Genomic DNA, 25,888 nt, shown 5'->3' on the forward strand with positions numbered 1-25,888 from the left:
GTCAAAGTTGCAATTTATGTTGCCATTTACGACTCTGGAAATAAGGACCTTTTCAAATTAACGTTTTTCATAAATCATGGTAGTGAGTGCTTGTTTAGTTCCAGAGCTCCTCACAAGGGCGGAGCCTGACGGAGGTTTGGATGGGTGGAGTCTGAGAGGTAAAGGTGTGTGTGAGCGGCTCATTGAAACAGTAGCTGCTGATCTGTTCCACAGGGATGTAGAGGGTCAGAAACAGCCTGAAGAGAGATGGATCTGAAGGTCGGCCATGTTGGTTTACGTCCGCCCTGTATAGTGTTCGGGTGACGCTGCACTAGTCACTTCCACTTTTTACTTCCCTCTATTCTACATTTTAATCAAATGTGGGTGTTTGGCGTCGCACGTGACTTCAACTCAAGGAGGGAATATGATGCCGCCCATGCCGCGTGGCATGTGGGGCGGGGCGAATGGATGCTAATGTGATGGGTGGAAGTGGCGGGAAAGTCACGGCGATTGGACGACATGGCAGTGCCTCACAAAACTCGGGGATTGGTTGGAATAGTTACGATCGCAACATCGCCAACTCCGGGTGGACTGTTGAATTATTACCCCATATGTATTACCCCAAATCTAACACATTCAAGTCTATCATAGAGTTTGAAATGTAACAATGTACGTGCTGGATATTTAGCTTCAAGAACAGAGACGTGTGACGTCAGAACTCGCTGCTCATTACAGTAATCTTAAAGCCATTCATTGACACTGCTCTCCGAGGTGCTGAACTTGCACACGAGCCCACACGTAAATGGTTTGCTGGGTTGGATCTGGATCATTTAACGCAGCTGTTTACACATCTATCAAACCAAATTGGATTGTGTGTGTGTGTGTGTGAGAGAAAGAGTTCATTAGTGTGTCAGAGTGTGTGCGAGAGAGAGAGAGAGAGAGAGAGAGAGACAGAATGGGGGAGGAGGTAGTTGAGATGCTCGCTGCATTCTTGCGTGGAGAGCGACACGATCGGACCACGGCAGCTCTCCGCTGGTAATTCCACCCACACAGACCAGGAGCTTCATTTGGAGGAGAATTTTTTTCTTTGTCAATTTTGCATCGCTTTCCCCCCCGCGCTGCTCCGGGTTCCATCTCTCCTGAGGTCCGCACCCTGCGCCTATTCCTCTCCCGAGAAGAGGAATAAAAGCCGGACTTTGCATCGGAGTGGAATTCATACCATGGTAAGAGAAATCCAGATATGACAAGAGCAAGACTGGGGCTGCACCAGAGAGATGAGCGTGGCGCATCTCCTGCAGAATTTTAAACACGCTGCAGCTGAACACGACTCGATGCTTCAAGGAAGCGACAGAAACATGTCCCACACTCATTGAGCTCTAATGAAGTCTTAACCTTCCCCTGAGCTTTGATCAAACATGATGCATGACACACGCTCACGTACAATTACAGATGCTTTATAGACAGAGCAGGGGTCCACACGCACCACAATAGGTGTGTGGTTGTGTTGATCCTCCCAAATCATCGAAGGGTTGAACGGCTCTGAAATCACAGACATGCTGATCCACTTCCCTTCTGGTGGCGACGCTTTATCGCCCATGGTTGGGTCGAGGGGGCAGCAAAGACACGCAGACGTCAGACTTGTGCTACGTGGTCAGCCAGATTCAAGACTGCGAGTTAGGGTTCTGCAAGTTGCCAGCTCATCGTCGTGAATTCACGGTGCGTCTGTATGTCTGCCAAGGACTGGGGAGCTGTCCTGGGTGTCCCCCTGCTCCGCCCCATGGTTGAAGGAAAGTGCAGAACAATGAAGGTTCAGTTGTGTCCACAAGGTGGTCGTCTCTGCTCGCAAGCCAATCAGAGCTGATGATCGGGGCGACGCCTTCTGCTATCTATGATCAGCCACTTCAGTGTCACTTGAAGTGGCGCATCTGCACACCGCCGCCCTTGGCTCCGCCCACAACTCAACTATAGTTCAAGTTCAATTGCTGAGCCAAACGTTGGACCTGCCATTCAAAACCAGGCGGAAGCGCCTTCAGGTCCAATCTCACCATTGCCAAGGTCCTCTCCAACATCTCAGTCACCTTCCCTTCACTCGCAAACAAGACCAGTTTCTGCTTCAGGAACCGGACCCTTCAAAACTCTCTGTGTTTCTCACCACTGATCAAGATGTTTACTCCACTAAATCAGAAGCAGAAGAGAGATAGATGTGTGCGTATGGTCAGTGTGTGTCTGTCTACGGTGTGTGACTCGTCTGTGTAAACCATCTGAGCACTGCGCAGCATCATTCATAAAACAGACGAGTCAGCGCCGCTTCCCTGCGTTTAACGTCCTGAGAAGTGGCTGTTAATGTCATGTTGTAAACGGACCTGCTCAACATCTGTGCCACGCTCAGATGTGGAGTTTATCCAGAAGAGACAAGACTGTCGGCACCATCTGGCCCATGAAGAGCCGTGGGATCTTGTTTAGATTCACACGACGGGCAGCAGATAAATGTCTGTGCGCTCGTGTCGTCAGCGTCTCTGCGACTCCGAGACACGGAGCAGGGACTCTGGTGTCAGAGTGCTGAGGCAGATTCATGCAGGTTGATGCAAAATTATGAGTCACTCTTTGAAGCTGTGGTCACCATGGCAACATGACTCAACATTTAATGAGGTTTGTAGTAGGTAGGTAGGTGGCTAGGTAGGATGATGGTGTCAAAGGGGTACGAAGTCACAGCATGCAGTCACCCAAAACTCCTTCCACCGAAGTGCACCAAGTGTCTCACTCCTGTCCCGACCCTTGGGTCGCCACCCTGTTGAAATGCCTGGAGGGCCTCAACTGGCTTCCCTTCATTGGCACGCCAGGGTTCCACGTTGAGTCTCTCCTAGTTGACTGTCATGTCACAATATGTCGAAGGAAGACTTGTTTCAATGTCAAGGACCTGCCACCTTTTGGTCACGACACAAAGTTGAGGCGAAGACCTTAAGCCCCTCCCACAGGATACCCACAAATTCCCGTTAAATTTCCAGAAATCTGGTACGTCCCCAAGGTTCAGGGAGTTGGGTACATTCCAACCTTGGATTCAAAAGCCCATGGAAGTCTTTGGATTCTTCAACGAAAAAATAAATACTGGATGTAACTCCAGTTCTACAAGTTCTACAAACTAGGCCATCAGCTTATCGCCTTAAAGGCATAGGCAGGGCTAGCCCCCTATATAAGCCCGCCACTCAGCAATAGTGAGAAGACCCAGCAGGGCAAGCAGTTACAGGGCTCTGCATGTACTCACAGAACTGAAGTTACATCCAGGTAACGTGTATTTCTTATTCGTACATGCTCCTCCCTCTAACTGTATTAGTATAAGCCAATAGCTACGAGATAACTCATGCCAAGGACAAGGCCATAGGCAAGAGTTACGTCCTTGCTGGGACACAGAACTTTGCTCCTGCAACCAGGAAATGATGTCATGAAAATGTTTAGGGGAGACAAAAAACAAAGTCCTCAATTATTAGTTCATTGGAGCACATCTTCAAAAACAATGAGACAAAGTTCCATTATTATCAACCTTAGCATTAGCATGCTAATTATTACAGTCGTGAACTCGGCAAATATTAAATGACTTTATGTCAAGTTGTGAGAAATAACTTGTATTCCACAATCCAAAACAAAGAAATCCACATTTCACATTTAAAAGACTGTTTAAGTCTTTTTAAAGTTTTGTTATTTCCGTCGCGGCTGTTTCCCCGGAGGACGGTAGGAAAGTGGCGGATAATAGGAGCCAGAAACCGGGACACTTTCCTCCCTGGCTCGATGATAATGAAGGCGACGTCTGCGTGTGTTAATTCCTCCCATCGTTCCTGACGCTAAATATAGCTGCACAGACTTGAGGGACTTACTAGGAATCTGATGATCCACCGGGAGATTAACTTGTTAGATCAGACCTGGGCTTTGTTTCAGGCCCGGACTTTTCTGGCCCCGCCTCCATCCTGGAATATTTGGAATATTTATTTGTTGAGGTTTTTAACCAAAAAAGGGAAATGAGTCATCCTTGTTTGATCAATTCATTTTTTGTTTATTTGAGGTGTCCAGAGAGTGTGTGTGTGTGTGTGTGTGTGTGTGTGGGAGCGTGTATGAACGGGTGTTTGAGTGCAGGAAGTGGTGTGTACGTGTGTTCCCTCCCCAAGCAGTAATCTGTGACTTAATGAGTCTCGGCGGTTTTCATGTTCAACACTGTCAGTCCGAGCGTTTAAATCATACACCGACTTTCAAATTCCCACATCCATTAAAAAGGCAAACACACTTTCAAGCTGACAGAAACCCGCGTGGTCTTACACAACAAAAGGGAAAATGAACAAAGGCGCCGCGAAGAAATAAATGAGAGTGAGTTTTCAAAGGGTCCCCAGTGAGTCTGGAGGGCGGGTGGGGGGAGAGGGGAGCGTCTTAATGATCTTCCACCCACAGTTTGCAATGCTCATATCCAGTCCCCGACACAGTTACAGCGGAGGGGGAGTTGGAGGCAGCGAGGGGCCGGCTGTGACAGCTGTTGAGGCTCGAGGGGTGAAGGCATGCTCCCACTTTTCTCCTGACACACACCCCCAACTCCCACCACTGACATCTGACAGGCCCAACCATCTTAGTCATGTGACTGAAACCTCGCTACTTCAATGAGGAATTTCCAACTGAAATTCTGAACTGGAAAAGTCGTCGGGAGGGTTGGCGACGTGGCCTAGGGACACAATCGGCCTCCATCGTGGTCCGTACAGGACCTGGCCAGCGGTTGAGGACTAGGCGTGGGGATGGTCTTTGTCCAAGCTGAGGGTTCAATCAGAATACCTGTCAAATCGTACTCTCAGGAGTGATGAAGGTCCTACAGGGACGGCAAAGATCAAAGGAACTTCGAGAGGGGTTAGGGTCCCGGTGAGGACAATAGGAGCGACAGGTCAAATCGGGCTTTGGTCCCAGCAGAAACTTACGTTTCTCCTCGATATGTCAAAGGATGGTTTTGACTTGGGCAAGACGAAGCGAAGAATTGACTAGAAGGTGACTGCATGGGATGCAATACGACGGTGACTTGCCTTGACGTGGAGACTAGACTCACCCGGACTTTACTTGACTTGACTTAGCGTGACAAAGACACAGCTCGATGAGGCCGCTGAGTCCAATTGCGTCATGTTCTCTCAGTTTCCATGTTGTGCATGTAAAATCTGGCTGTGAGTAGTTCACCTCCGTGACCAGGGGTGGCGCTGTGAGCTCTTCATTCCTACGACCGAAGAGGAAGAGCAATAGAAGCTGCAGGTAGCAAGGAGCCGATTCTGACTGTTGTATTGAAGTGTGTAGGATCAGCCAGCGTCACCATCATGGAGCTGTCACCCTCCTCAACACGCTTCCTTCGCCAGGTTTTGAGAATCAACTAACTAGTTTCTGAATTAAAGAATCGCTCTGGAGATTTCATTTTCATTGCAACCATGCTAACGGTAATGTCTCCTGAAAGCAACAAGTCACGTCTTCTAATCTTCACATGAGAACAAACAACCTGACAGAAGGAAGTTGAAGACAAATCCCCACATCTGCAGCTCATCGTCTTTGCGAGTTCCATAACACAGTTGATGTCGGGTTTGTCATGTGATCACCGCAGACATGGGCTCAGACCGAGGAACACACAGACACTGCATCAGGTTGACTTGTTGAGATGACAATGACTTGACAAGATGATGAGTTGACTAGATGAGACAAGATTTGGCTTCACTTGATAGTGACTAGATGAGACATCACTTGACTCGACAGTTACCTTATGTGACATGGAGACTTGACTCGACTTGATGGCTTCTGGACTTGATGTGGAGACTCGACTTAATAAGAAGACAATGACATGACGGTGACTTGGTGAGACCAGATGATGCAGACGACGCAAGACACCAGGGGTGCAGGCAAGACAGATGAGGCGCACGCAGGAAGACCAGACTAACCCCACCAAAATAAGACAGGAAGTAACCAGAGAAAGAATTGACTAACAAAACTGTCTTGAACCCATTTTTGCTGACGTCTCCAACAGCAAAGGTCACAGCAGCAGATGCGTCATTCATGCAGTGTTCTGGCGCTGACTGCACGTGTGCAAGACGCTCCAGAGCTGCATGCTGTTGAGCTGGTGAACTGCCTGATAGAAACCATGGGTTATTATAGCTTCATGACTGACAGCTCTCCGTGTCAATATTGACTGAAATGAAGGAGTTATTATCAGGATAAAATCCCATAAATGAGCTGCATAGGATGAAGTCCCGGAGTGTCGACTGGGTTTGTGTGGAACTCAACTGTGGCTGTTGCAGTAAGGTGAAGCGCACGGCTTTATAGCTGAGAAAATCCAGGGAGCGATGTGAGATATGACGTACGGAAGCAGATTGTGATGGGCAATATTGACACTGAAAACACAGCAGAGGACCATGAGAAAGAGACCTGTGATGTTTAGAAAGTGTCCGTCAATTCTGAATCCAATGGCGTAGCACAACACGCTCAATGTATATTTACAGTACAGTGCCGGTCCAAGCTCAGCAGCTCGCTCCTCTGTTGCCCATGACAACCAGGAGGCGGAGCCTGGCATGGCTCCGCTTGGGTTTGGACGCCAAGCTGCCGAGCTCCCCTCCTGGGACAAAGTCCTGCCACTTGGCTTCACTCGAAGCCTGCAAGCCTGCCGAGTCATGTGGACACGCACAGACACACTCCGACCCGGGACCTGCCGCCCGGCCAACTGTGTTTGTCGAACTGCAGTGGACGTGATATCGTTTGAGTGGCTAATATCTACCAATGTCACAAGCGCTTACGAGGTTTGGTGGCGTGTCCGTGTCGACAAACCAACACTGTAATATTGCTACCAGCCCAGAGACGTGTGGTGGGGTGAGGGCGAGACAAGAGAAAAACTATGCTTTAAAGTGGAATTAAAATATAGAGTTTCACACGTTTTCAGTGGTGATGTGTACATGAGGCTTCATGAAACAGTGTTGCAGGGTTGATCAAACAGTTTCCTCATTTTCAGAGGCCACTAGATGGCGCTCTTGGTTTAGAAATGATGTGAGGTGACAGTTGTTCCAGTTATTTGACTTGATGAGACTCACCTAGACGGTTACTTGACTTGAGGTTGAGACTTTACGGGGCGAGATGTGACAATAACTTGGAGACACGTGATGAGACTCGACTAGATGGTGACTTGACCTAGAGACTTGTCAGGGCAAAATGAGAAAATGACATGACTAGACTTGATGAGACACGACTAGATATTTACTTGACTTGATGTTGAGACTTGACAAGACAAGATAAAACAATGACTTTCCAAGACTTGATTAGACTCGACTAGATATTTACATGACTAGATGTTGAGACTTGACAAGACAAGATAAGACAATGACTTGCCAAGACTTGATTAGACTCGACTAGATATTTACTTGACTTGATGTAGAGACTTGACAGAGCAAGATAAGACAATGACTTGCGTGACGAGACTCGACTAGATATTTACTCGACTTGATGTTGAGACTTGATAGGGCAAGATGAGACAATGACTTGATGTAGTGACTTGGCAGGGCACGATCAGACAATGACTTGACGACACATGATGAGACTCGACTAGATATTTACTTGACTTGATGTAGAGACTTGACAGGGAAAGATAAGACAATGACTTGCCAAGACTTGATGAGACTCGACTAGATATTTACTTGACTTGATGTAGAGACTTGGCAGGGCACGATCAGACAATGACTTGACGACAGATAATGACACTCAACTAGATATTTACTTGACTTGATGTAGAGACTTGACAGGGCAAGATAAGACAATGACTTGCCAAGACTCGATAAGGCTGGACTAAACTGTGACTTGAGAGTTGACTTGATGGGGCTCTACTCACTCTACCCATGTATCTTTCTCCTCCAGATCCCGAGGTGATCCGGCTCCAAAAACATCTGTCCTGCTGCTGAGAAGAAACTTGAATGACAACTAAAATGGCCTCTTACCTCATCGCACTCGTCGCCGTCACCGTCCTGCCTCTGGTAAAGACTCGATTCTCTGAATACCTGCTGGAGATTTACCCATTCATATGTGAGCTGCATTCTTAGGGAGACATCACAAGGATAGCTTCGCGCAGTTAGGAGTTTACTCTGGCGCCATCTGGTGGACACCAGCAGCGCTGCGTCTGTAAAAGACAGTAACAACGAAAATGTCTGCGCAGTCAATAGCAGAAAGGTTGAGCTGCAGCTGAAGGAGGAATGGACAGTTCTGAGGAGAGGTTCATGGGCAGCTGATTCATTGTGAGGAGACCTTTAAATCTGTGTGGGTAAAAGCCGATGAGGGTCAAAGAACCTGTATGGTGTTGTTGTTCACATGTGGCTTCTGTAGCTGTGGTGAGGAGACGTCAACAACAACAAGTGCGGAGCTCATTTTTCCTCAATAATAGCAATGATAGCTACCTGCTAACTGTACCATCCTTTGGCTGACACAGTTAGCAGGCAGCAGTCAGCTAGTTTCTCAGAGGGTTGATGCCAAATGTCAGTGCATTTTCCATGCTTCCGAAGTCGTGTGAGTCGTAGCACAATTGCTCTCTGTGCAGGGTGGATGGCGACAACAGTCGCTTCTAAAGGATCAGAAAGACGCTTGTGTCGGGAACGCATCAAAGCGCTTTAGCTATCTGCTCATACATGGATCGATGTTATGGTTATTCACCAGACAGAAACACGTTTCAGCTGCTGGTTTCTGCTCTCTATGGAATTGACTTGACTTGCCTTGTAAAACTCCAACAACATCTTGTTGTTTGCCATTCTCACTGTAAAAACTAAATGGTTCCTGTTGTGCACCTTTACTCTCCATGAGAGTGTGGATCCATCATTGGTCTTAAAGTGATGTTGCGTTTAAGTTTGGTGTGTCGGGCGACAATCTGGTGTCCAATTTTGTGTCACTTGAGAACATGTAAGGTAAAATCCCTCTAAATCAGGGGCCTCTAACCTGTGGCTTGCGGGCCTTTTGCGGCCCTCAGAATGCAGTTCTGTGGCCCGCCACTGGGTGCTGAACTTTAGCATGGGTGTGCATAGAAAACACTGTATAAGTGAACTCCAATGGATGAACACTCAGGAATCCTGCACTTAAACTCGAGGTGCAGACACCCCACAAATCTACTCATGGTTCTTCTGTTACTTTTCCATTTATGATGACCATTCCTTTTGTGCCAGGGCCATAGAAATCAAACTCTGCCCTGGTGGCCCCCCAGTAACTCGAGTGTCCGACCACTGCTCTAAATACAACTGAAAAATATACCGCGGACACCTTCATGTTTTTATTTGCTATGGCTTAATGTTGCTTGGAAGTTGTAGTTATTAAAAAAAGAAAAAAAGAAAAAAAAACGTTTATGCCCCTTTATTTGAGTAAACAGTGTTTTTTAAAACTGAAATTATTCCACTAGTAACTGATCAGTTCTGATCGCTAGTCGCTAGTGTCAGCGTATTTTATGACTTGTGTTGGTGCACTACTGGTAGTTGCGCATGATTTATTTACAATGACCTTGAATGAAAAGTAAATGCTTATTATATACTCATTTATGGGACTGAATACGCAGCTTTCTGATGCCAAAATGAAAATGAAATAAATATTTAAATTAATAAAATCCACATAAACATTTTTTTTTTATTGATGCCTTCATTATAGAGTTATTTTTGTTTCAAAATAATAAAATGATAATAAAATGTATACTTGTTTTAAATGTATTTATAAATGTATTTATGTTTTAATACCTTCATGTTTTTATTCGCTATGGCTTAATGTTGTTTGGAAGTTGTAGTTGTTAAAAAAAGAAGAAAAAAAAAAACTTTTTTCCGCCTTTATTGGAGTCAACAGTGTTTTTTCAAAACTGAAATAATTCCACTAGTAGCTCATCAGTTCCGATCACTACAAGTGTCAGCGTATTTTATGATTTATGTTGGTACACTACTGGTAGTTGCACATGATTTCTTATCAATGACGTTGAATGAAAAGTAAATGCTTATTATGTACTCATTTATGGGACTGAATACGCAGCATTCTGATGCCAAAATAAATATGAAATAAATATTTAAATTAATAAAATCCACATAAACATTTTTTTTGAGTTATTTTTGATTCAAAATAATAACAACAAAATAATAAACTATATACTTTTATTTTGTTATTATTTTATTTATATATGTATTTATGTTTTAATACCTTAAGAGTGCATTCATGGAACCAATAGCATTGGTTTGCCAGGAAAGCTGAGCGCGCGCTGCCTCTGCAGCAGGTGTTGGAGCGTGTGCAGAGTTCATCCTTGTTAGGAGTGGAACCAGAATCCGGACCAGACAGACATGATGTAATTAGTCACAGGAGATTACACAGCGGCGATGATATCACTGAGATCATCACAGAGAGTCTCCCGGTGCGTTCCACCTCCTGCGGCTCGCAACAGCAGCGCAATTTTCTTTCAGTGAACCGGATTCATCGGCATACGCCTGATGATCACATCATCTTCCTTCACCTTCACCTTCTTCTGCCGCTTATCCGGGGTCGGGTCGCGGAGGCAGCATTTGGAGCAAGGAAGCCCAAACTTCCCGGTCCGCACAAACCTCCTCCAGCTCTTCCCGGGGGATCCCGAGGCGTTCCCAGGCCAGAGCGGAGACATCATCTCTCCAGCGAGTCCTGGGTCTTCCCCGGGGTCTCCTCCCGGTAGGACATGTCCGGAACACCTCCCCAGGGAGGCGTCCAGGGGGCATCCGGATCAGATGCCCGAGCCTCCTCAGCTGGTTCCTCTGGATGTGGAGGAGCAGCGGCTCCACCCCGAGCTCCTCCCGGATGACCCAACTCCTCACCCTATCTCTAAGGGTGCGCCCAGCCACCCTGCGGAGGAAACTCATCTCAGCCGCTTGTATCCGCGATCTCATCCTTTCGGTCGTGATCCAGAGCTGGTGACCATAGGTGAGGTGGGAACGTAGATCCATCGGTAAATCCAGAGCTTCGTCTTGTGACTCAGCAAGGTGAAGGTCTCTCTGCTGATGGGACTCCTCTCTTGCTTTCCACTAGGGATGGGTGACAACTTTTTGCCCAAAACAGTTTCCACGATGACAATTCTGCATCTCAAAATTCGATAAACATGTGGCTCACTCGCTGTGTTGGACTTGCATCCATGAACATGATGAGACCGTGACGCTCTCCAGCTCCGCGGCGTTTGACAGCCGTGTGACAGTTGTGGAGATTTTGGTGGACTTTATTAACATATTTTTCATACAGGGAACCTTTGATCATGACACTGGTGGACTCTGAGTCTCTGGATTCCTGTTTATTTTATAAGATGGAGTGGTCCTGATAGGCTCTCTGACACGGTCGTCTGCCTTGGTTCACATCAGCACATGCAGGTCTCCCGCTGAGGTGGGGCCTCGGCCAAACACCCTGGTGATAATAGTAGGATATTGGACGAACCTCCCCTCCGGTATTGGCGCCGGCGACCTGTTCGGGTTAGGGTTCAGTGATCACGGACACACTCTCACAGGCAGCGCTAATGTTACAACCTGGCATCAGTTAGGGACCATCAACAAATTCTGATTCGGTCAAAGTATCAGTTCCATAAGGCAATGAAAAGTAGGGAGTTCTAACAGTGACATGCATGTTTTTTTTTTTTTGGATGTGACATGCATTTTCTTTAGCCAAAGATAGCAGTTATCTCCAGCGGTATGTCGAAATATTTTATTATGTCATGATAAATTTTATCTCATAATAAATTTTATCTCATAATAATTTGTATGTCGAGATCATTTTTATCTCGTGATAAATGTTGATGATCTCAAGATAACTATAAACATAAACAAGCACTGCTGTTAAAGACAAACTACACTGATAGGTTTCATCATAAAACATTTTGAAGAGAGACTGTAGTGTGCAACACATGGAATACGATGAAAATGCATTTATCGCTCATCCCTGCTTTCCACCGACTTTGTTCTGGTTTGGCTCCCGCAGAGTTCTGCTCAGCAGGTTCCAGCCAACTGCGTGATCAAGAGAGAGGAGGAGAAGTGTCTGGAGATGATGACCTCCAAGCACCCTGCCAATGACCCGGACTTTCCAGGTGCTCTTCCCTGTTTGCAGCAGCTGTATTTGAGTGAACTGAAGTTAGGGCAGGGAGGAACATCAGGTTTACCGTCCTCCTCGACTTAGTTTCAACTTAGTTTCAACATCAAATTCTCACTACTGCCTGATAAAAGCAGAGACTTCATTGAACAGACCGAATGGTTTCTTTCTGAAAACGTGGATAGAAAGTCGCCAGGTTTTTGAGCTGCTGTACAAGGCTTTTGTGTTCGGCCATCTTGTTTTCACTATCGCTGAAATGTGGTTCTAGTTTACACTTGAAGTAACTCTGACCAATACATTTGAGTAAATATTTCAAGTCAAGGCCATTGAATTAGCACTGCAACATTATTGCATTTTTTTTTTTTACTTTTTTTAAGTGAAGACAACTAAAAACTAAACTAAAACAAAAAATAAATACTATTAGGTCAATGTTTTAGAGTTTGTCAGCAGGTCTGTGGCAACACTCCACTTAGCAACGTGGAGACTTGACTGGGTGATGACTTGACAAGATGAGATGGGACTCAACCAGACTGTTACTTGACTTGACTGGAGACTTGACAACAAGATGAGATGATGACTTGACAAGACAGGACTCGACCAGACTGTAACTTGACTCAACGTGGTGACAGGCCTTGTGCAGACTGTTACTTGACCCGGAGACTTGACGTGGCATGATGACTTGTCCAGACTGTTACTTGACCTGGAGACTTGAGGTGGCACGATGACTTGTCCAGACTGTTACTTGACCTATAGAAATGACGTGGCACGATGACTTGACCAGACTGTTACTTGACTTGACGTGGTGATTTCACTTGTCGGCAAGATGAGACAATGACTTGACTAGCTGAGACAGGCCTTGTGCAGACTGTTACTTGACCCGGAGACTTGACGTGGCACGATGACTTGTCCAGACTGTTACTTGACCTGGAGACTTGATGTGGCACGATGACTTGTCCAGACTGTTACTTGACCTGGAGACTTCATGGGGCACGATGACTTGTCCAGACTGTTACTTGACCTGGAGACTTGACGTGGCATGATGACTTGTCCAGACTGTTACTTGACCTGGAGACTTGATGGGGCACGATGACTTGTCCAGACTGTTACTTGACCTGGAGACTTGAGGTGGCACGATGACTTGTCCAGACTGTTACTTGACCTGGAGACTTGAAGTGGCATGATGACTTGTCCAGACTGTTACTTGACCTGGAGACTTGACGTGGCACGATGACTTGTCCAGACTGTTACTTGACCTGGAGACTTGACGTGGCACGATGACTTGTCCAGACTGTTACTTGACCTGGAGACTTGATGTGGCATGATGACTTGTCCAGACTGTTACTTGACCTGGAGACTTGATGGGGCACGATGACTTGTCCAGACTGTTACTTGACCTGGAGACTTGACGTGGCACGATGACTTGTCCAGACTGTTACTTGACCTGGAGACTTGAAGTGGCACGATGACTTGTCCAGACTGTTACTTGACCTGGAGACTTGATGGGGCACAATGACTTGTCCAGACTGTTACTTGACCTGGAGACTTGATGGGGCACGATGACTTGTCCAGACTGTTACTTGACCTGGAGACTTCATGGGGCACGATGACTTGTCCAGACTGTTACTTGACCTGGAGACTTGACGTGGCACGATGACTTGTCCAGACTGTTACTAGACTTGACGTGGTGATTTCACTTGTCGGCAAGATGAGACAATGACTTCTCTCCCAACTCTGTGACTCTCAGCAATGACAAGCTAAACGCAGACGAACTTGTCTTTGGAGGGCGTGTGACAAGAAGGAAAGTCAGGGCTGACAGCACCATGTGACCCTCTGTTGCAGGCTGCACGTTCATGTGGGATAACCTGACGTGTTGGCAGCCAGCCAGGTTCGGCCAGGTGGTGGAGGTCAACTGTCCAGAACTCTTTTCTCAATTCATGAGCGAGGAAGACTACGGTGAGTTCGCCCATCTGATAGATTCACCTGAGGGATTTTTGCTGCAGCCACTTCCTGATGAAGGTGCTTGTGTGCGCTGAATGTGCTCAGAGATCGCCAAGGTCAGCCGGAACTGCACCGAGTCCGGCTGGTCCGAGACCTATCCTCACTATGTGGACGCCTGTCTGTTCAACGAAGAAGGCAACCCGGTGCGTCCCACTCTGCTTCCCTCTGTGGGCGTCCTCACCCTGCCAAACTGTAACCCAGGTTCTGCTCTGTGCCCAGGACTTGTTCTTCGTGTCGGTGAAAGCCCTGTACACGGTCGGCTACAGCACGTCTCTGATCTCCCTCACCACCGCCATGGTCATCCTCTGCAGGTTCAGGTGGGAGTGCGGTCCGTTCTTGTCCGTAGCCAGTGGGCTCCTTACAAAGCAGGAAAGCACGAGTGAATACACTGCAAAAAAGGTGTTCTCCAAATTTAAGATTTTAACAATGATATCAAGCAGGAAAGTGCTTGATAGTCGTGAAACTATCTTATATTTTTCTTGTCAGGTCTTCTTGAAACAAGGACTAGAAGTATATGGTGAAAGTGTGTAACCTAGAAATAAGCACCAGATGCTGAATTCTTGATAATAAGTCCTTGAAATGAACCTGAAAAGTGAAGTATTGAAACTAGATTCAAACGTATATTACTCAAAGAGAGTCTCTCTATGAAGACTAGAAACAAGATGATGCCAAAATAACCGGGAAACACCTGGTTAGTTTCGGTAAAACAAAGTCATCATGAAACAAGTATTTTTCAAAAAACATAATGCAAGAAAAGGACATCAAACATAGACTGGCATGCTGCAAGAGGCAGCCTGGATCGCTATAAAGTACTAAATTTAAGCATTAAACATCGATCTTTATACAGTGAGACAAATGACTGTGTGATGATGACTTGTGATATGTCTGTATCTCAACATGCTTGGAACTAAGAGCAATGATAAACACTTGGATGAAGCATTAAGTTTTATTTTGGTGATGTAAAGTGTCATATTTTACCAGCTACTTACCACATTTTACGATTTCCTATCTGTTGCAGACAAAAAAAAAAAGTTCATGCTTGAAATAAGATTTTAGTGAGAAGTCCAAAACCAGAAATAAGAAGTCCACGCTTAAAATAAGATATAAAAAATCTATTAATTATCTTGCCACATCATTTGCAGTGCAGTGAAGGTGCGCCCTCATGATCCAGATGACTGTGTGATAGCTCTGTTTCTAAGTAACAACACCGGGGGAAGGATTCCTCATGGTGAAGCCTTCTGGAGCTTTCATCGATCCTGTTCAATTCTATTACAAGCTGCGCTCCACTCCATACTGCTTCTGGCCTGTTGAATGGATCGATCACGCGGGTGTTTGTGGCTCTCCGCAGGAAGCTCCACTGCACGCGGAACTTCATCCATATGAACCTGTTTGTGTCCTTCATGCTGCGAGCCATTTCTGTCTTCATCAAGGACGGCGTGCTGTACGCTCAGGAGGACAGCGATCACTGCTTCCTGCACACCGTGAGTGGCGAGCCGCCTGCCCGACTCCCCTCCACGTTCTCAGCGCTCCCCCTCTCCTCAGGTGGAGTGTCGAGCCGTGATGGTGTTCTTCCACTACTGCGTCCTCTCCAACTACTTCTGGCTCTTCATCGAGGGTCTCTACCTCTTCACGCTCCTGGTGGAGACCTTCTTCCCGGAGAAACGCTACTTCTACTGGTACATCATCATCGGCTGGGGTGAGGCTTCTGGCGCGTCAGGAGTGTTTTAACTGGACTTCAACAGAGGTTTTATTGTGACCAACAGGAGCCCCAACACTGTGTGTGACCGTCTGGTCCGTGCTGCGGCTGCACTATGATGACATGGGGTGAGTTGGAACAAACGCCACCTGCAGTGTCGGAGCTGAACAAATATTGTAGTCCGTGGTGCGGTGCTTCATTCGAACATTTCGATCCATAGCTCAGAACTTGGAACCCATCAAAGTCGTGTATGATGGGTTGACGTCTTGATGTTTCATGAAACAGCGTCCTGATTTTCAGAGGCCACCACCGCTGTAAAATGTTTGGACTTGAACAACTAATGCATTGAAACCTCACATCATGTCTAAACCCAGAGCGTCATCTGGTGTCTCATGATACCTCATCTAACCGTCACTAGTTCCACAGTAAACCTGGAGAAGCGTGTTTGATAAGAGTATCGTCCAGGTGTTTTCTACCGAGCAGCCTGGTGGTCTCCCCACCATCAATTCCCGTCGCAAATGTGAGAAAGTGCGTGAAACATCATGTTCAACAAAAATAAAATCGACTTATTGAGTGGCATCTGGACACTCATGGTCCCCACAGACTCTGCACTTCATTCGCCGCTGAATCTCAGGAGCACTTTGACTCACAAGAGCCGGCGACTTGGAGTCGTATGAATACTGATTCATGATCCCCAACATGAACAGCAAAAGCAGTCATGACAAACCCACGAAGACAGGACATGATAAGGAATCCTCCTGCGCTCGTATTTGGCTGAACCTTCTCTCTGAATGAATTGAAAGGCTGTTTCACACCTGCACGTCTCTCATTCTAACATCAACAAGGAGCTGTTGTGGATTTCACATTTGTAACAGATGATGGGGGAGACACCTGAGAGTAGCAATAGCAGCGTGTGTTGCGATCCAACACGTATCGACTTGTGTTGGAGGCTTCGGGATGAATTGTGCAATCTAATATTATTGGGTTGCTCAGTGAAGAAGCCAATGAGAGCCTTCTGATCCCAGAACTGCTCACCTGCCTCTATTTGTCTCCATTCTTCACGTTGCTGACATGAAGCCGTCAAATTCAATATTGAGATAAACTGTGAATTGGTCTCTCGCAGCTGCTGGGACTTGAACGACAACGCCGCAATCTGGTGGGTGATCAAGGGACCGGTTCTGGCGTCCATCATGGTGCGTAGAAACCTACTGTACGGACCAGCTGATCATGGTCTCACTGACTCCCCTCCGGTTTTGCAGGTCAACTTTGTCCTCTTCATCGGGATCATCGTCATCCTGGTCCAGAAGCTCCAGTCACCGGACATCGGAGGGAACGAGTCCAGCATTTACCTGTGAGCAGCTGCTTATTCTTTTCAATTTCAAATGTTATTTTCAATATACTTAGCACAATGAAGTCCAATTTCTTCATGAACTGTCAAGCTGCACTGGACTTGTTGAAGTGTTTTGTTTGATATGCTTGGTCTGAGAGAGGTGTCGCCGATATGTGGCTCACGGTGTGATGCTTGTGTGTGGAACAGGAGGCTGGCTCGCTCCACGCTGCTGCTGATTCCTCTTTTCGGGATCCACTACACTGTGTTTGCGTTCTCCCCCGAGCACATCAGCAAGAGAGAACGCCTCGTGTTCGAGCTCGGACTCGGCTCATTCCAGGTGACCCAGCCTAGAAAGTCAGCTACTTTGCCACTTGTTTTCAACACTTGAAATCATCCTCAACCACTTTTCGGCTGCTGATGTTCAGGGAGTCATTGGAACCTTCAGTTTATTCTGGCCGGAGGATGAAAGGCAACAGATACAAGCCAGCTGGAAACACTCAAGAGAGTAAACCATGTCACAGCTCAACCTCTAGCCAAGCTCGACAGCCCAGATCTTTTATCCCAGTCTGGGCTCAGCATGTTGCTGCCTTGTGGTGGAGCTCCCGCTCCTCCAGCCGGAGAAAAGAAATGGGCCTTGTTTTACTAGCCACGGGCCAACAATGAAACGGCTGCCTTATTTTCAGAGCACAGTAGGTGGCGCTCTCAGTTCACAAATGGCCGTTGGTTTCATTGACATGGTTGTTCAAATCCCCAAACTTTAAAGCAGGGACACTGCCTTCAACGATGGGTCTCCCCATTGCTTTAGCACAGGCCCGGCCAACCCTCGGCTCCTGCGCCGCATGCGGCTCTTTACCCAGTTTCATGTGGCTCTTCACCACATTGAGCTGCGAAAACTAATCGATATTGGTTGAAATCGTTGAATAGCATTTAACTTTGAGATGTAACTAGTGTGCCTCGCAAGCCCCCCAAATTCAATGGCAATGAGAGTCGAAGTCCTCAAACTTGGATCGTCATCAGATCCACACTTGTCATGACCTAAACTAAACGTACGGTTTCGCGTATTATTCATCGTTGATGGCCGTGAATTCTGTTGAATTCAGTGGAGGCAAGAGTCCACACGATACCCTCCAGTCTGCAGCTTTGCTCACACTAACAGACCGGCGCCACGTGATATATATACAAATGAAATAAATTGCGCCCACATTTCTATCTGTACCGCTTGATATTTTGGAGAGCATCATGGTAAAATGAATTTTAAAAACAGATGCTATACTGCCGCTAAGTTACGTGACCAGCTGTTCAGGTGAAGCCTCACAGCCTGACATGTTTGTAGCACGTGGCCCTTCTCAGCAACACTGTGAAACAATGTGGCTCTCAGCCTCTGACTGGTTGGTCGCCCCAGCTTCAGCAGCATAGGCGTCCCGCTGCGATGGGATTTTCCCAGCATAGAAAGTGGGATTTGTCGAGTCATGGCAGGGTTTTCGGCTGTTTTTGTCGACATAGAGCGCTTCCTGACTGTCCGTTATAGGCTAGACCGTAAAGGTCATTCCTCGGAGATGAAGGATGGACCTCCCCCGAACACCTCCTGCGACCTGGCATCATGACATTTTCTCCCCGGGATTAAAAGCCAGCACTTTTTTTGCCATGAATCATTGCATACATTCCACTGCACATCACAGTTCCAGTCAGGATAATTCGACAGTAACAGATGATGCAGGTCCATGTGCTGGCGTGTATTTATGTCCCGGCAACAGATAAGTGGTTTAGGATGAGTCAATAGCCAACAGTTGAATGCCTAGATCTGATGTTGGTTGTTGTCGTCCCAGGGCTTCGTGGTCGCCGTCCTCTACTGCTTCCTGAACGGAGAGGTAACTTTCTTCTCTGGCCTTGTTACTAGATGCACTGTTTAGTGAGAAGTTTACTGCGGAGGCAACATTAATAAGAAGCTGTTATAGATTAGAGTCAGAGGTCAGGGAGATACAGAGGACCATCTTCTCCTTCCAGCGAGGTCCATTAATAATGACCTTGTGAAGTATCTCCCTCAAGGTGCAGTCGGAGATCAAGAGGAAATGGCGCAGCTGGACGGTGAACAGGTACTTTGCTGTGGACCTGAAGCACCGACATCCTTCGCTGGCGAGCAGTGGAGTCAACGGGGGGACGCAGCTCTCCATCCTCAGCAAGAGCAGCTCGCAGATCCGCATGTCCAGCCTGCAGGCCGAGAGTCCAGCCACCTGAGCGGCGCCGGCGACCCACCCGCGTCCAATGACCTCAAACCCACCATCCTCCCCATGACCGACCTCAGCAACCCGTACCTCAACCCGTACCCAAACCCATACCCGGACGAGACCATCGTAGAGACCCAACTCAACTCCAGCGATCCGGAGCAGCCTCTAGTCTGACCCGCCTCTCCCTGGACTCAGGGCATGTGCACAAGGCGTCGCCGCGCTTGTAAATATCGTGTTCGTGAAAATCAGTCTGGTACGTCAGTGTCTGCGGTGTTTCTCAGAGGAACCGGCCCCGCGGTCGAGGGTGGGGCGGCGCCACGACTGCTACACGGTGTTTCCGCGTTGGGACGAGCTGCGTCCTAAAAGTGTTTTATCTTGTGAAAGTGGGGTTTGACGTGTCACTCAAAATGGCGTGCTAAGAGCTTCGTTAAACCTGAAAAGTATCTATATTTGCTCAGTCTTGACAGTGATGTGTTCCGCTGCGTTTTACGTGTTTCCAGAAGTCTGAGCTCGTCCGAATCTAGCCGGAGAGGTGTCTCCAATGACCTTCACATTCTGTCCATGATGATCAACAAGATTCCTGTTCAACAACACCAGTCTTGTGAGGTCGAGTTAGTGTTATGACTCCCGGGATGCTTGTAGTACTCATATCTGCCACTGGAATGTGCTGCATCTCAAGCAGACCAGGAAGTTCAATGGCCCGAGTAGCAAGCTCTTATGCTCAGATAAGATGGGTCTTTCACACAGGACATGTTTCGGGTATTTTTGTGGCCTTCTCTTCAGCATTGATCTCAAGTTTTGGAAGTTCATATTGACGTTTCAGACTCCGGTTGAGCTAGAAAGTGGTGCTGTGTTTCTAACCAAACAAGAAATAACTGGGAATCTCATAGACTTTTCAAGGGTTCGAACCAGTGACCAGTGTGAGTCCACCTTTGAACCCACCTGGTTCACTCTTTATCACGATAAACGGAGAAGTGAAGTCAGAAAACGTCTTGTAGACACTTTGTTTACATATGTGTTGGGTTCTAACTGACTCAAATATCGTAAACATCCCGGGAGTGAAGTGATTCCACACAGCGGACGTATTTGTATGGCAAGTTGTGCTAAATGCTAACATGCTAAATTAAATTAAATCCATTCAGGAAATCCATTCCACAGTTTGCAGTGAGCTTGCAAATAGATATTCCAGCAACATGACGCTCAGACTCAGCTCAAGGCTGAAATGTAAAGACTAAGTGATGTCACCACGGTTACAATAGCACAACAAAAAAGCTCCCACACCTCCTACTTGAGGATTACTGTCGTCTAAGAGTCTAAGGGCCATGGAACAAGGGCCAGTGTGGGACGACCTGTTTGCTGGAGCCTGTTTTCCAAACTAGTTTAGAAGTGATCCTCATGCAATTTTAAGCCTGGTGCACCACTGACCTTTCTACGGCGCAGACCGCACCACTGCACCCGCGGCTTGTGGATAAACAGGATCTATTTTCCTTCTTAGATTTATATCATGAAACAGTATTTCAGGGCTGATGAAACTGTATCAGGTCAGTAGATGGCAATCTTGGTTTAGAAAGCATGTGAGGTTTCACTGAATTAGTTGTTGAAGTCCAAACATCACTAGTGTATACGGCATTAAGTAATGAGGATTGACAGCTACTAAAACAAAATAAACAAGTCAAGCACATGATAGCAGTGGCAGAAAGGAAGAAATAAATATGTGAAATAGTGGGGTATAGCAGCTACCTGCCTTAGCACGGATTGAAATCGCGCGAGGAAGCTTCCTTCTCACGATGGGGTCCATCAGCAGGTGGCTCCAGGAGGGCCAGAGGGCCACGTGAATCGTATGATGAACAAGGGCTACTGGTGTGTTCCAGTTAGAAGTGGGAAGTCGGAGCTGGGAATGACACGAAATTCAATGCATTCCATTTATCAAAGTCGGAAAACAAGATAGTAACAGCCACAAAAGTGATTCCCACATGTGCCTTCCTCAGCGGCTTGATGAATATGCTCCGTATGCGACTTGAAAACCTGGAGTCGGAAGAAGAAACAGCGATTAGTGCAATGTGTTTGTTTCCTTCTGTCAATTTCATTGGTTTAAAAGCTCTACTTCCTGTTTACATTCGGGGTAGCCATCTTGGATTGGGGTGGTGAGGATTCTCTGACTTTCCGACTTGGAAAATCCTCCATCAGGTGACAATACCAGGCGCGCAACTGCGAATTTCCTGACACACCATAAAACCGGTGAGAGCTTTGAGCTGAAGTTCGCAAACAACCATGACATCAGGAAGGAAATGTGGGCGTGGTCTCCTTCCACCATAGGTTGGGGTCGTCTGGAGTGTCCAAACCATCCTATGTTTAATGGTTCATGGAAATCAGCTACCGCCGCCTTTGCGTGTTACAGTCCCGGATTTACCGTTTTCATAGGCGCAATCAGGACGAGCAAATTGAAAAGTTAAAAATTGAAACAGATGAAAGAAACTGCTCCGTCGTGATCCTGGTCCGAAGCAGAAACACCTTGAATGGGCGAAAGATTCAAGGTTTTGTGCAGTTAAAGTCCCCAACAATTCAGACTCCTGCTGCTCCGATTGCTCTGGTTGTGTTGTGGATCTCACGCATCCCTCAGACTCTCCTTTGAAGGTCTCGACTCAGACGTCTCAACGACTGGAACTTCTGCGACTCCCCTTCATCCCACCCTCCACCCGACCCCCCCAAGGATTTGCTTTTCATTTTCATTTTGGGTTCCCGTCCGGATCACTCCAGAGAAAGACATTCATGCATGATTCCCGGAGCCAAGGCTGCAGGGGAGAGACTCTGATGGATCAGGGGTTTGACTCTCGAGTCAAGCCGGGCAGCCGTGAGTACAGAAAATGTCATGAACTGTGACTGAAGTGTCACGACTAAAGAGCTTCTTGCACGACATTCACGAGTTTACGACGTTGTTGTCCGATTTGTCCGAATGGAAAAATGTGATTTTATAATCTGAATTTGTGTAGAAATGTTTTTTTCTTCTCAGTCAGAAATTGATCTGCAAAATGATTCAGGATCTGAAGACGAACACGCCGTAGTTTTGACGTTAGAAAAAAACGTAAAACTTAAATGATTCAATGTCAACTGTCAAGATCAGATATGAAAGTTGGCTGTAATCTCAGTAGTGAGGGATTTTTATATCTTTATTTCTTGAGTTCAAGATTGAATCCCGAATATTCTCAAGGCACGAGTTAGATTAACAGAATTCTCATGTCTGAGTTACAAAAACTTGAATCGAGGGAGAAACCTTTCGCGGGAAACGTTTGAGTTCTGAAGAATTCTTCGCTCTAATCTGAGAAATTATAAATTAAAGGAGAACAAAACCGTTAATCTGCGGCATACGGGTCACGGGTCGAACTTTTGATTCGGTTGGGACTGAGTTGGGATTGAGGTTTCAAGTTTTAATCCTGGAAAATTCCCACGTTTGAGTGGCAATCTCATGACTGATCTGGGTTTTAATCCCCAAGTGTCTAACCTCAAATTGAACTCTAGATTATGTGCTTGAGTTGTGTTGCCAGGTTTGGGTTCCAAATATCATTCAGACAATCTGAAGGAGGAAATCAATGTCGTGGGGGATGAAAGTAAAAACTTCAGTTTTAAATTCTGGGTTTTTCACGACATATCCACACGCACGCTCTTACTCCACTGATAAAATATACTTCTGTGTCAACGCACAGGTGCTTTCTGAGTGAAGCTATTTCTTACTGTATATATCTTTCATTTCAAACAAGTGACTTACAGCATCCATATCTCCGAACGCGTTTGAGTTTCTGCAGTGTTTCGCGACTGTTTTATTGAGGAAAGAAGAACGTCGTGATTTTATCCACCCCAAAATTAGACACTTTCCTTCAGCGTGACTCCTGCGTCTGCTGAAGTGCCTTTAAGCACAAAGTACCGACGATGTCTTTAGTTTCTCTTGTTAAATAACCAAACTGCAAACAGAAAGGGAAAAGGGTTCGACTCAAGTGCGATTATGACGCTCGCGACAAAACTGGCCTCTGGAGAGTCTCCGCGAGGACGTTTCATTTTTCCTTTGCATCTGCGCTCTGGCCAGGGGAATGTTTCTGGATCGGTTGGTGACGCAAGTCGAAGGCAGATACTCTGAGTTTAGAAGAAGCTGGAACTTACATTTCTGGAAGTCTGGAACGTTCAACGTGCCTTGATCTGATCAAGCCCTCACATCCCAGAGCCTCAAAATTCGACAGTCATTTCCACCTCTTGGAATGTTGCAGAAATTCTGAGTTTGTCTGAGTTTGTTTGTTTGAATGTCAGATTTAAAGTTGTGTTTTTTTTTACTGTGTAAAGTCAGTTTCAACACTCAGAGTTAATCAATTCAGATTTTTTTTTCTTTTTGAAATCAGACATTTTCCGTTTCAATCTTAAAATACAGTAAATTATACCCTGAGAACAACTTTCCGATTTGTTTTGAGTGAAACTCAAAAGTTGAAAATCGGAGTTCAGTTTTGTTTTATTTAGAATATAAGGAAGCCTGACACTGGCAATTTCCAGCTCTCAGAATCGACCTTACCAGCTTTAAAGGTCATTTTCTCTGTTTCAAATTCATAAATGAACAGTTTAAATATTAAAATATTTCATGTGTTTTATTTAGACATGTTTAATTTATTTTGATTGAAACGCCGTAATATATTTGAACCTTGACAATTCTGAGGTTAAAGCTTAAAATGTGGAGGTTTTAATCACAAAATATATGGAATCTACGGAGCCCTGGAAGTCACATGCATGTGTTTGTTTTTTTTGCTCGCGATATCTCGAGCAAAATAATACCATATGTGGCTAAGCTATATGTATCACGTGTCTCTAGAAGCGACATGCATGACTTTATCTCGGGATAAAATAAAGTCATTCATGCCACATGTGGTATCACTTTGAGTAGAAGGCACTTGGTCAGAGTGTTAAAAGCGCACAGACTTTGCCGTCGGCAATATTCTGACTTACAGACAGCGAATGACAACGTTGCCAAACAGTTACGAAGCCATGGGAGATAAGTGGTTACAGGAAGTCATCGTGACTTGATATAAAAATCATCTCGAGATACGAATTATCACGAGATAACAGTTAGCTCCAGATCATTTTTATCTCGGGCTAAAAAAAATAAAGTCATGCATGTCACATCCAAAAAAATAAACACACGCATGTCACTCCCAGGGCTCCGTAGGAATCCGATGTTTTCATCGCATTTTAAATGATGGATTTTTTTCAGTGGACAATATTGATTTTTATTTCCCAAATTTTTGTTCCCAGAATTCCTGTTCAGCTGACAGGAAACGGGCTCAGTTTCCAATCCTTTGAGCGAGTGAATGGTGAATTGAAGGTCCTTTCTGCCTCACGTGTACTGAAGTCTTCTACTTTTCCTCGGAGCTGTCTTTCGAAACAAAATCTCAAGGTGTTGGTTTGAATCTCGCTGGACTTCCAGAACAGTCTGAGCCCAAAATCCATTTGTTTCCGACGGGAGACAGAGCCTTCTCCAGCCGTTATATACGTCGTGGATGTCACTCCTAGATCGAAAAAAAAAAAAAAGAAAAGAAAAAAAGGCTGCAGTCGAAATGTAAATATAAACAACTGCAGGTGTAAATAACGTTTTCCGTGGTGAATATTTGATCGAAACTGCGCTGTTCTTGTTTAGAAAATCAGTGGCTGTATAATCTGAAGCTTCTGTGTTCTGATGCATGTTTGTGAAGACGTGGCGCCGGAGGTGTAACCAGAACCAGGCGTTTCTCTCTCACTGACCGCCGCTTGCCCGGATTTTTTTCATTCAGCGTGTTTTGTCCGGCTCGTCCATAACTACGGAAGACGCCTTGTGGTGTGTGGGAAGCACTGCGTTCTCAATTCTGGCCTGACAAACTGGGAGACAAAACTTCACCTCAGGTGTTTCTTGCTGCTTCATTACTTCGGAACCTGAATATTTTGCGTCTCAGATCGTTTTCCAAATTCAGAATTCCAGTTACGAATCGGAAGATAAAACTCTTGAGTTGATATTTTTCTGAAGGTCAAAGGTCTCTTCAGGCTGAATGTAAAACACTTCTGCTTTCGTCCGCTTCAACTGTTTCTCTTTCAAAGGGTTTTTGTAAACAGTGGAATAATCTCAATAAATGTTTTTAACTTGTTGAATCTACGTGGTTGTTGTGTTGTGAAGCGGTTTTGAGAAACACAGTTTATTTATTCATTTTTTGCCGTTGCAGAAAAAGTCAAATTATAATTACGATAAATACTTTCATGGCAATTCATGTATTTATGAAATATACACGCTTAAAATAAAAGTACATTTTTTATGACGATATACATATGTTTTACTTATTTCTGCAGGAAGAAGAAATATAATGTCAGCATTTACAGAACAACAATTGCTGTGAAATATAAAATTTTAAAAACGTTTTTAAAAGTATATTTAACAGTTTAGTAAGAGGTTGTTTTCTTTTTTTTTTTTCATCAGCTGGCAAGAGGTTTATCATTTATCATCAACGTCATGTGGATGCCTGAGTTCTCTTTCCCCTGCATGTCCTCCAGCAGCCACCAGGTGGTGCTGTGTCACAGCTC

General features: G+C 45.8%; 1 protein-coding gene across 2 annotated transcripts; it reads left to right on the top strand.

The window, feature by feature from the left end:
• Nucleotides 1–955: 955 nt before the first annotated feature.
• On the top strand, nucleotides 956–25,605 carry LOC128771325 (pituitary adenylate cyclase-activating polypeptide type I receptor-like). Of its 2 annotated transcripts, none has more exons than XM_053887055.1 (14): nucleotides 956–1,202; nucleotides 7,876–7,991; nucleotides 11,953–12,058; nucleotides 13,900–14,013; nucleotides 14,104–14,201; nucleotides 14,278–14,375; nucleotides 15,407–15,539; nucleotides 15,601–15,754; nucleotides 15,822–15,882; nucleotides 16,878–16,947; nucleotides 17,014–17,105; nucleotides 17,292–17,421; nucleotides 18,911–18,952; nucleotides 19,118–25,605. In XM_053887055.1, exons 2-14 carry the CDS (start codon nucleotides 7,932–7,934, stop codon nucleotides 19,481–19,483), a joined length of 1,524 nt encoding a protein of 507 aa, XP_053743030.1. In that variant the 5' UTR covers nucleotides 956–1,202; nucleotides 7,876–7,931; the 3' UTR covers nucleotides 19,484–25,605. The 2 variants fall into 2 exon arrangements, with proteins under 2 accessions (XP_053743030.1, XP_053743911.1); XM_053887936.1 differs by having other exon boundaries at nucleotides 19,131–19,477.
• The last annotated feature ends 283 nt before the right edge of the window (nucleotides 25,606–25,888 follow it).

This window comes from Synchiropus splendidus, chromosome 1 (assembly GCF_027744825.2).
Source record: "Synchiropus splendidus isolate RoL2022-P1 chromosome 1, RoL_Sspl_1.0, whole genome shotgun sequence".
Classification (NCBI taxonomy): Eukaryota; Metazoa; Chordata; class Actinopteri; order Syngnathiformes; family Callionymidae; genus Synchiropus; species Synchiropus splendidus.

What these genes read in the sequence shown, in the direction of transcription:
- LOC128771325 (XM_053887055.1), top strand. Translation starts at nt 7,932, where the DNA reads ATGACAACTAAAATGGCCTCTTACCTCATCGCACTCGTCGCCGTCACC. An exon ending in ATCACTGCTTCCTGCACACC is followed by an intron (nt 15,540 to 15,600) that starts GTGAGTGGCGAG and finishes CCCTCTCCTCAG; the next exon opens with GTGGAGTGTCGAGCCGTGAT. An exon ending in ACTGCTTCCTGAACGGAGAG is followed by an intron (nt 18,953 to 19,117) that starts GTAACTTTCTTC and finishes GACCTTGTGAAG; the next exon opens with TATCTCCCTCAAGGTGCAGT.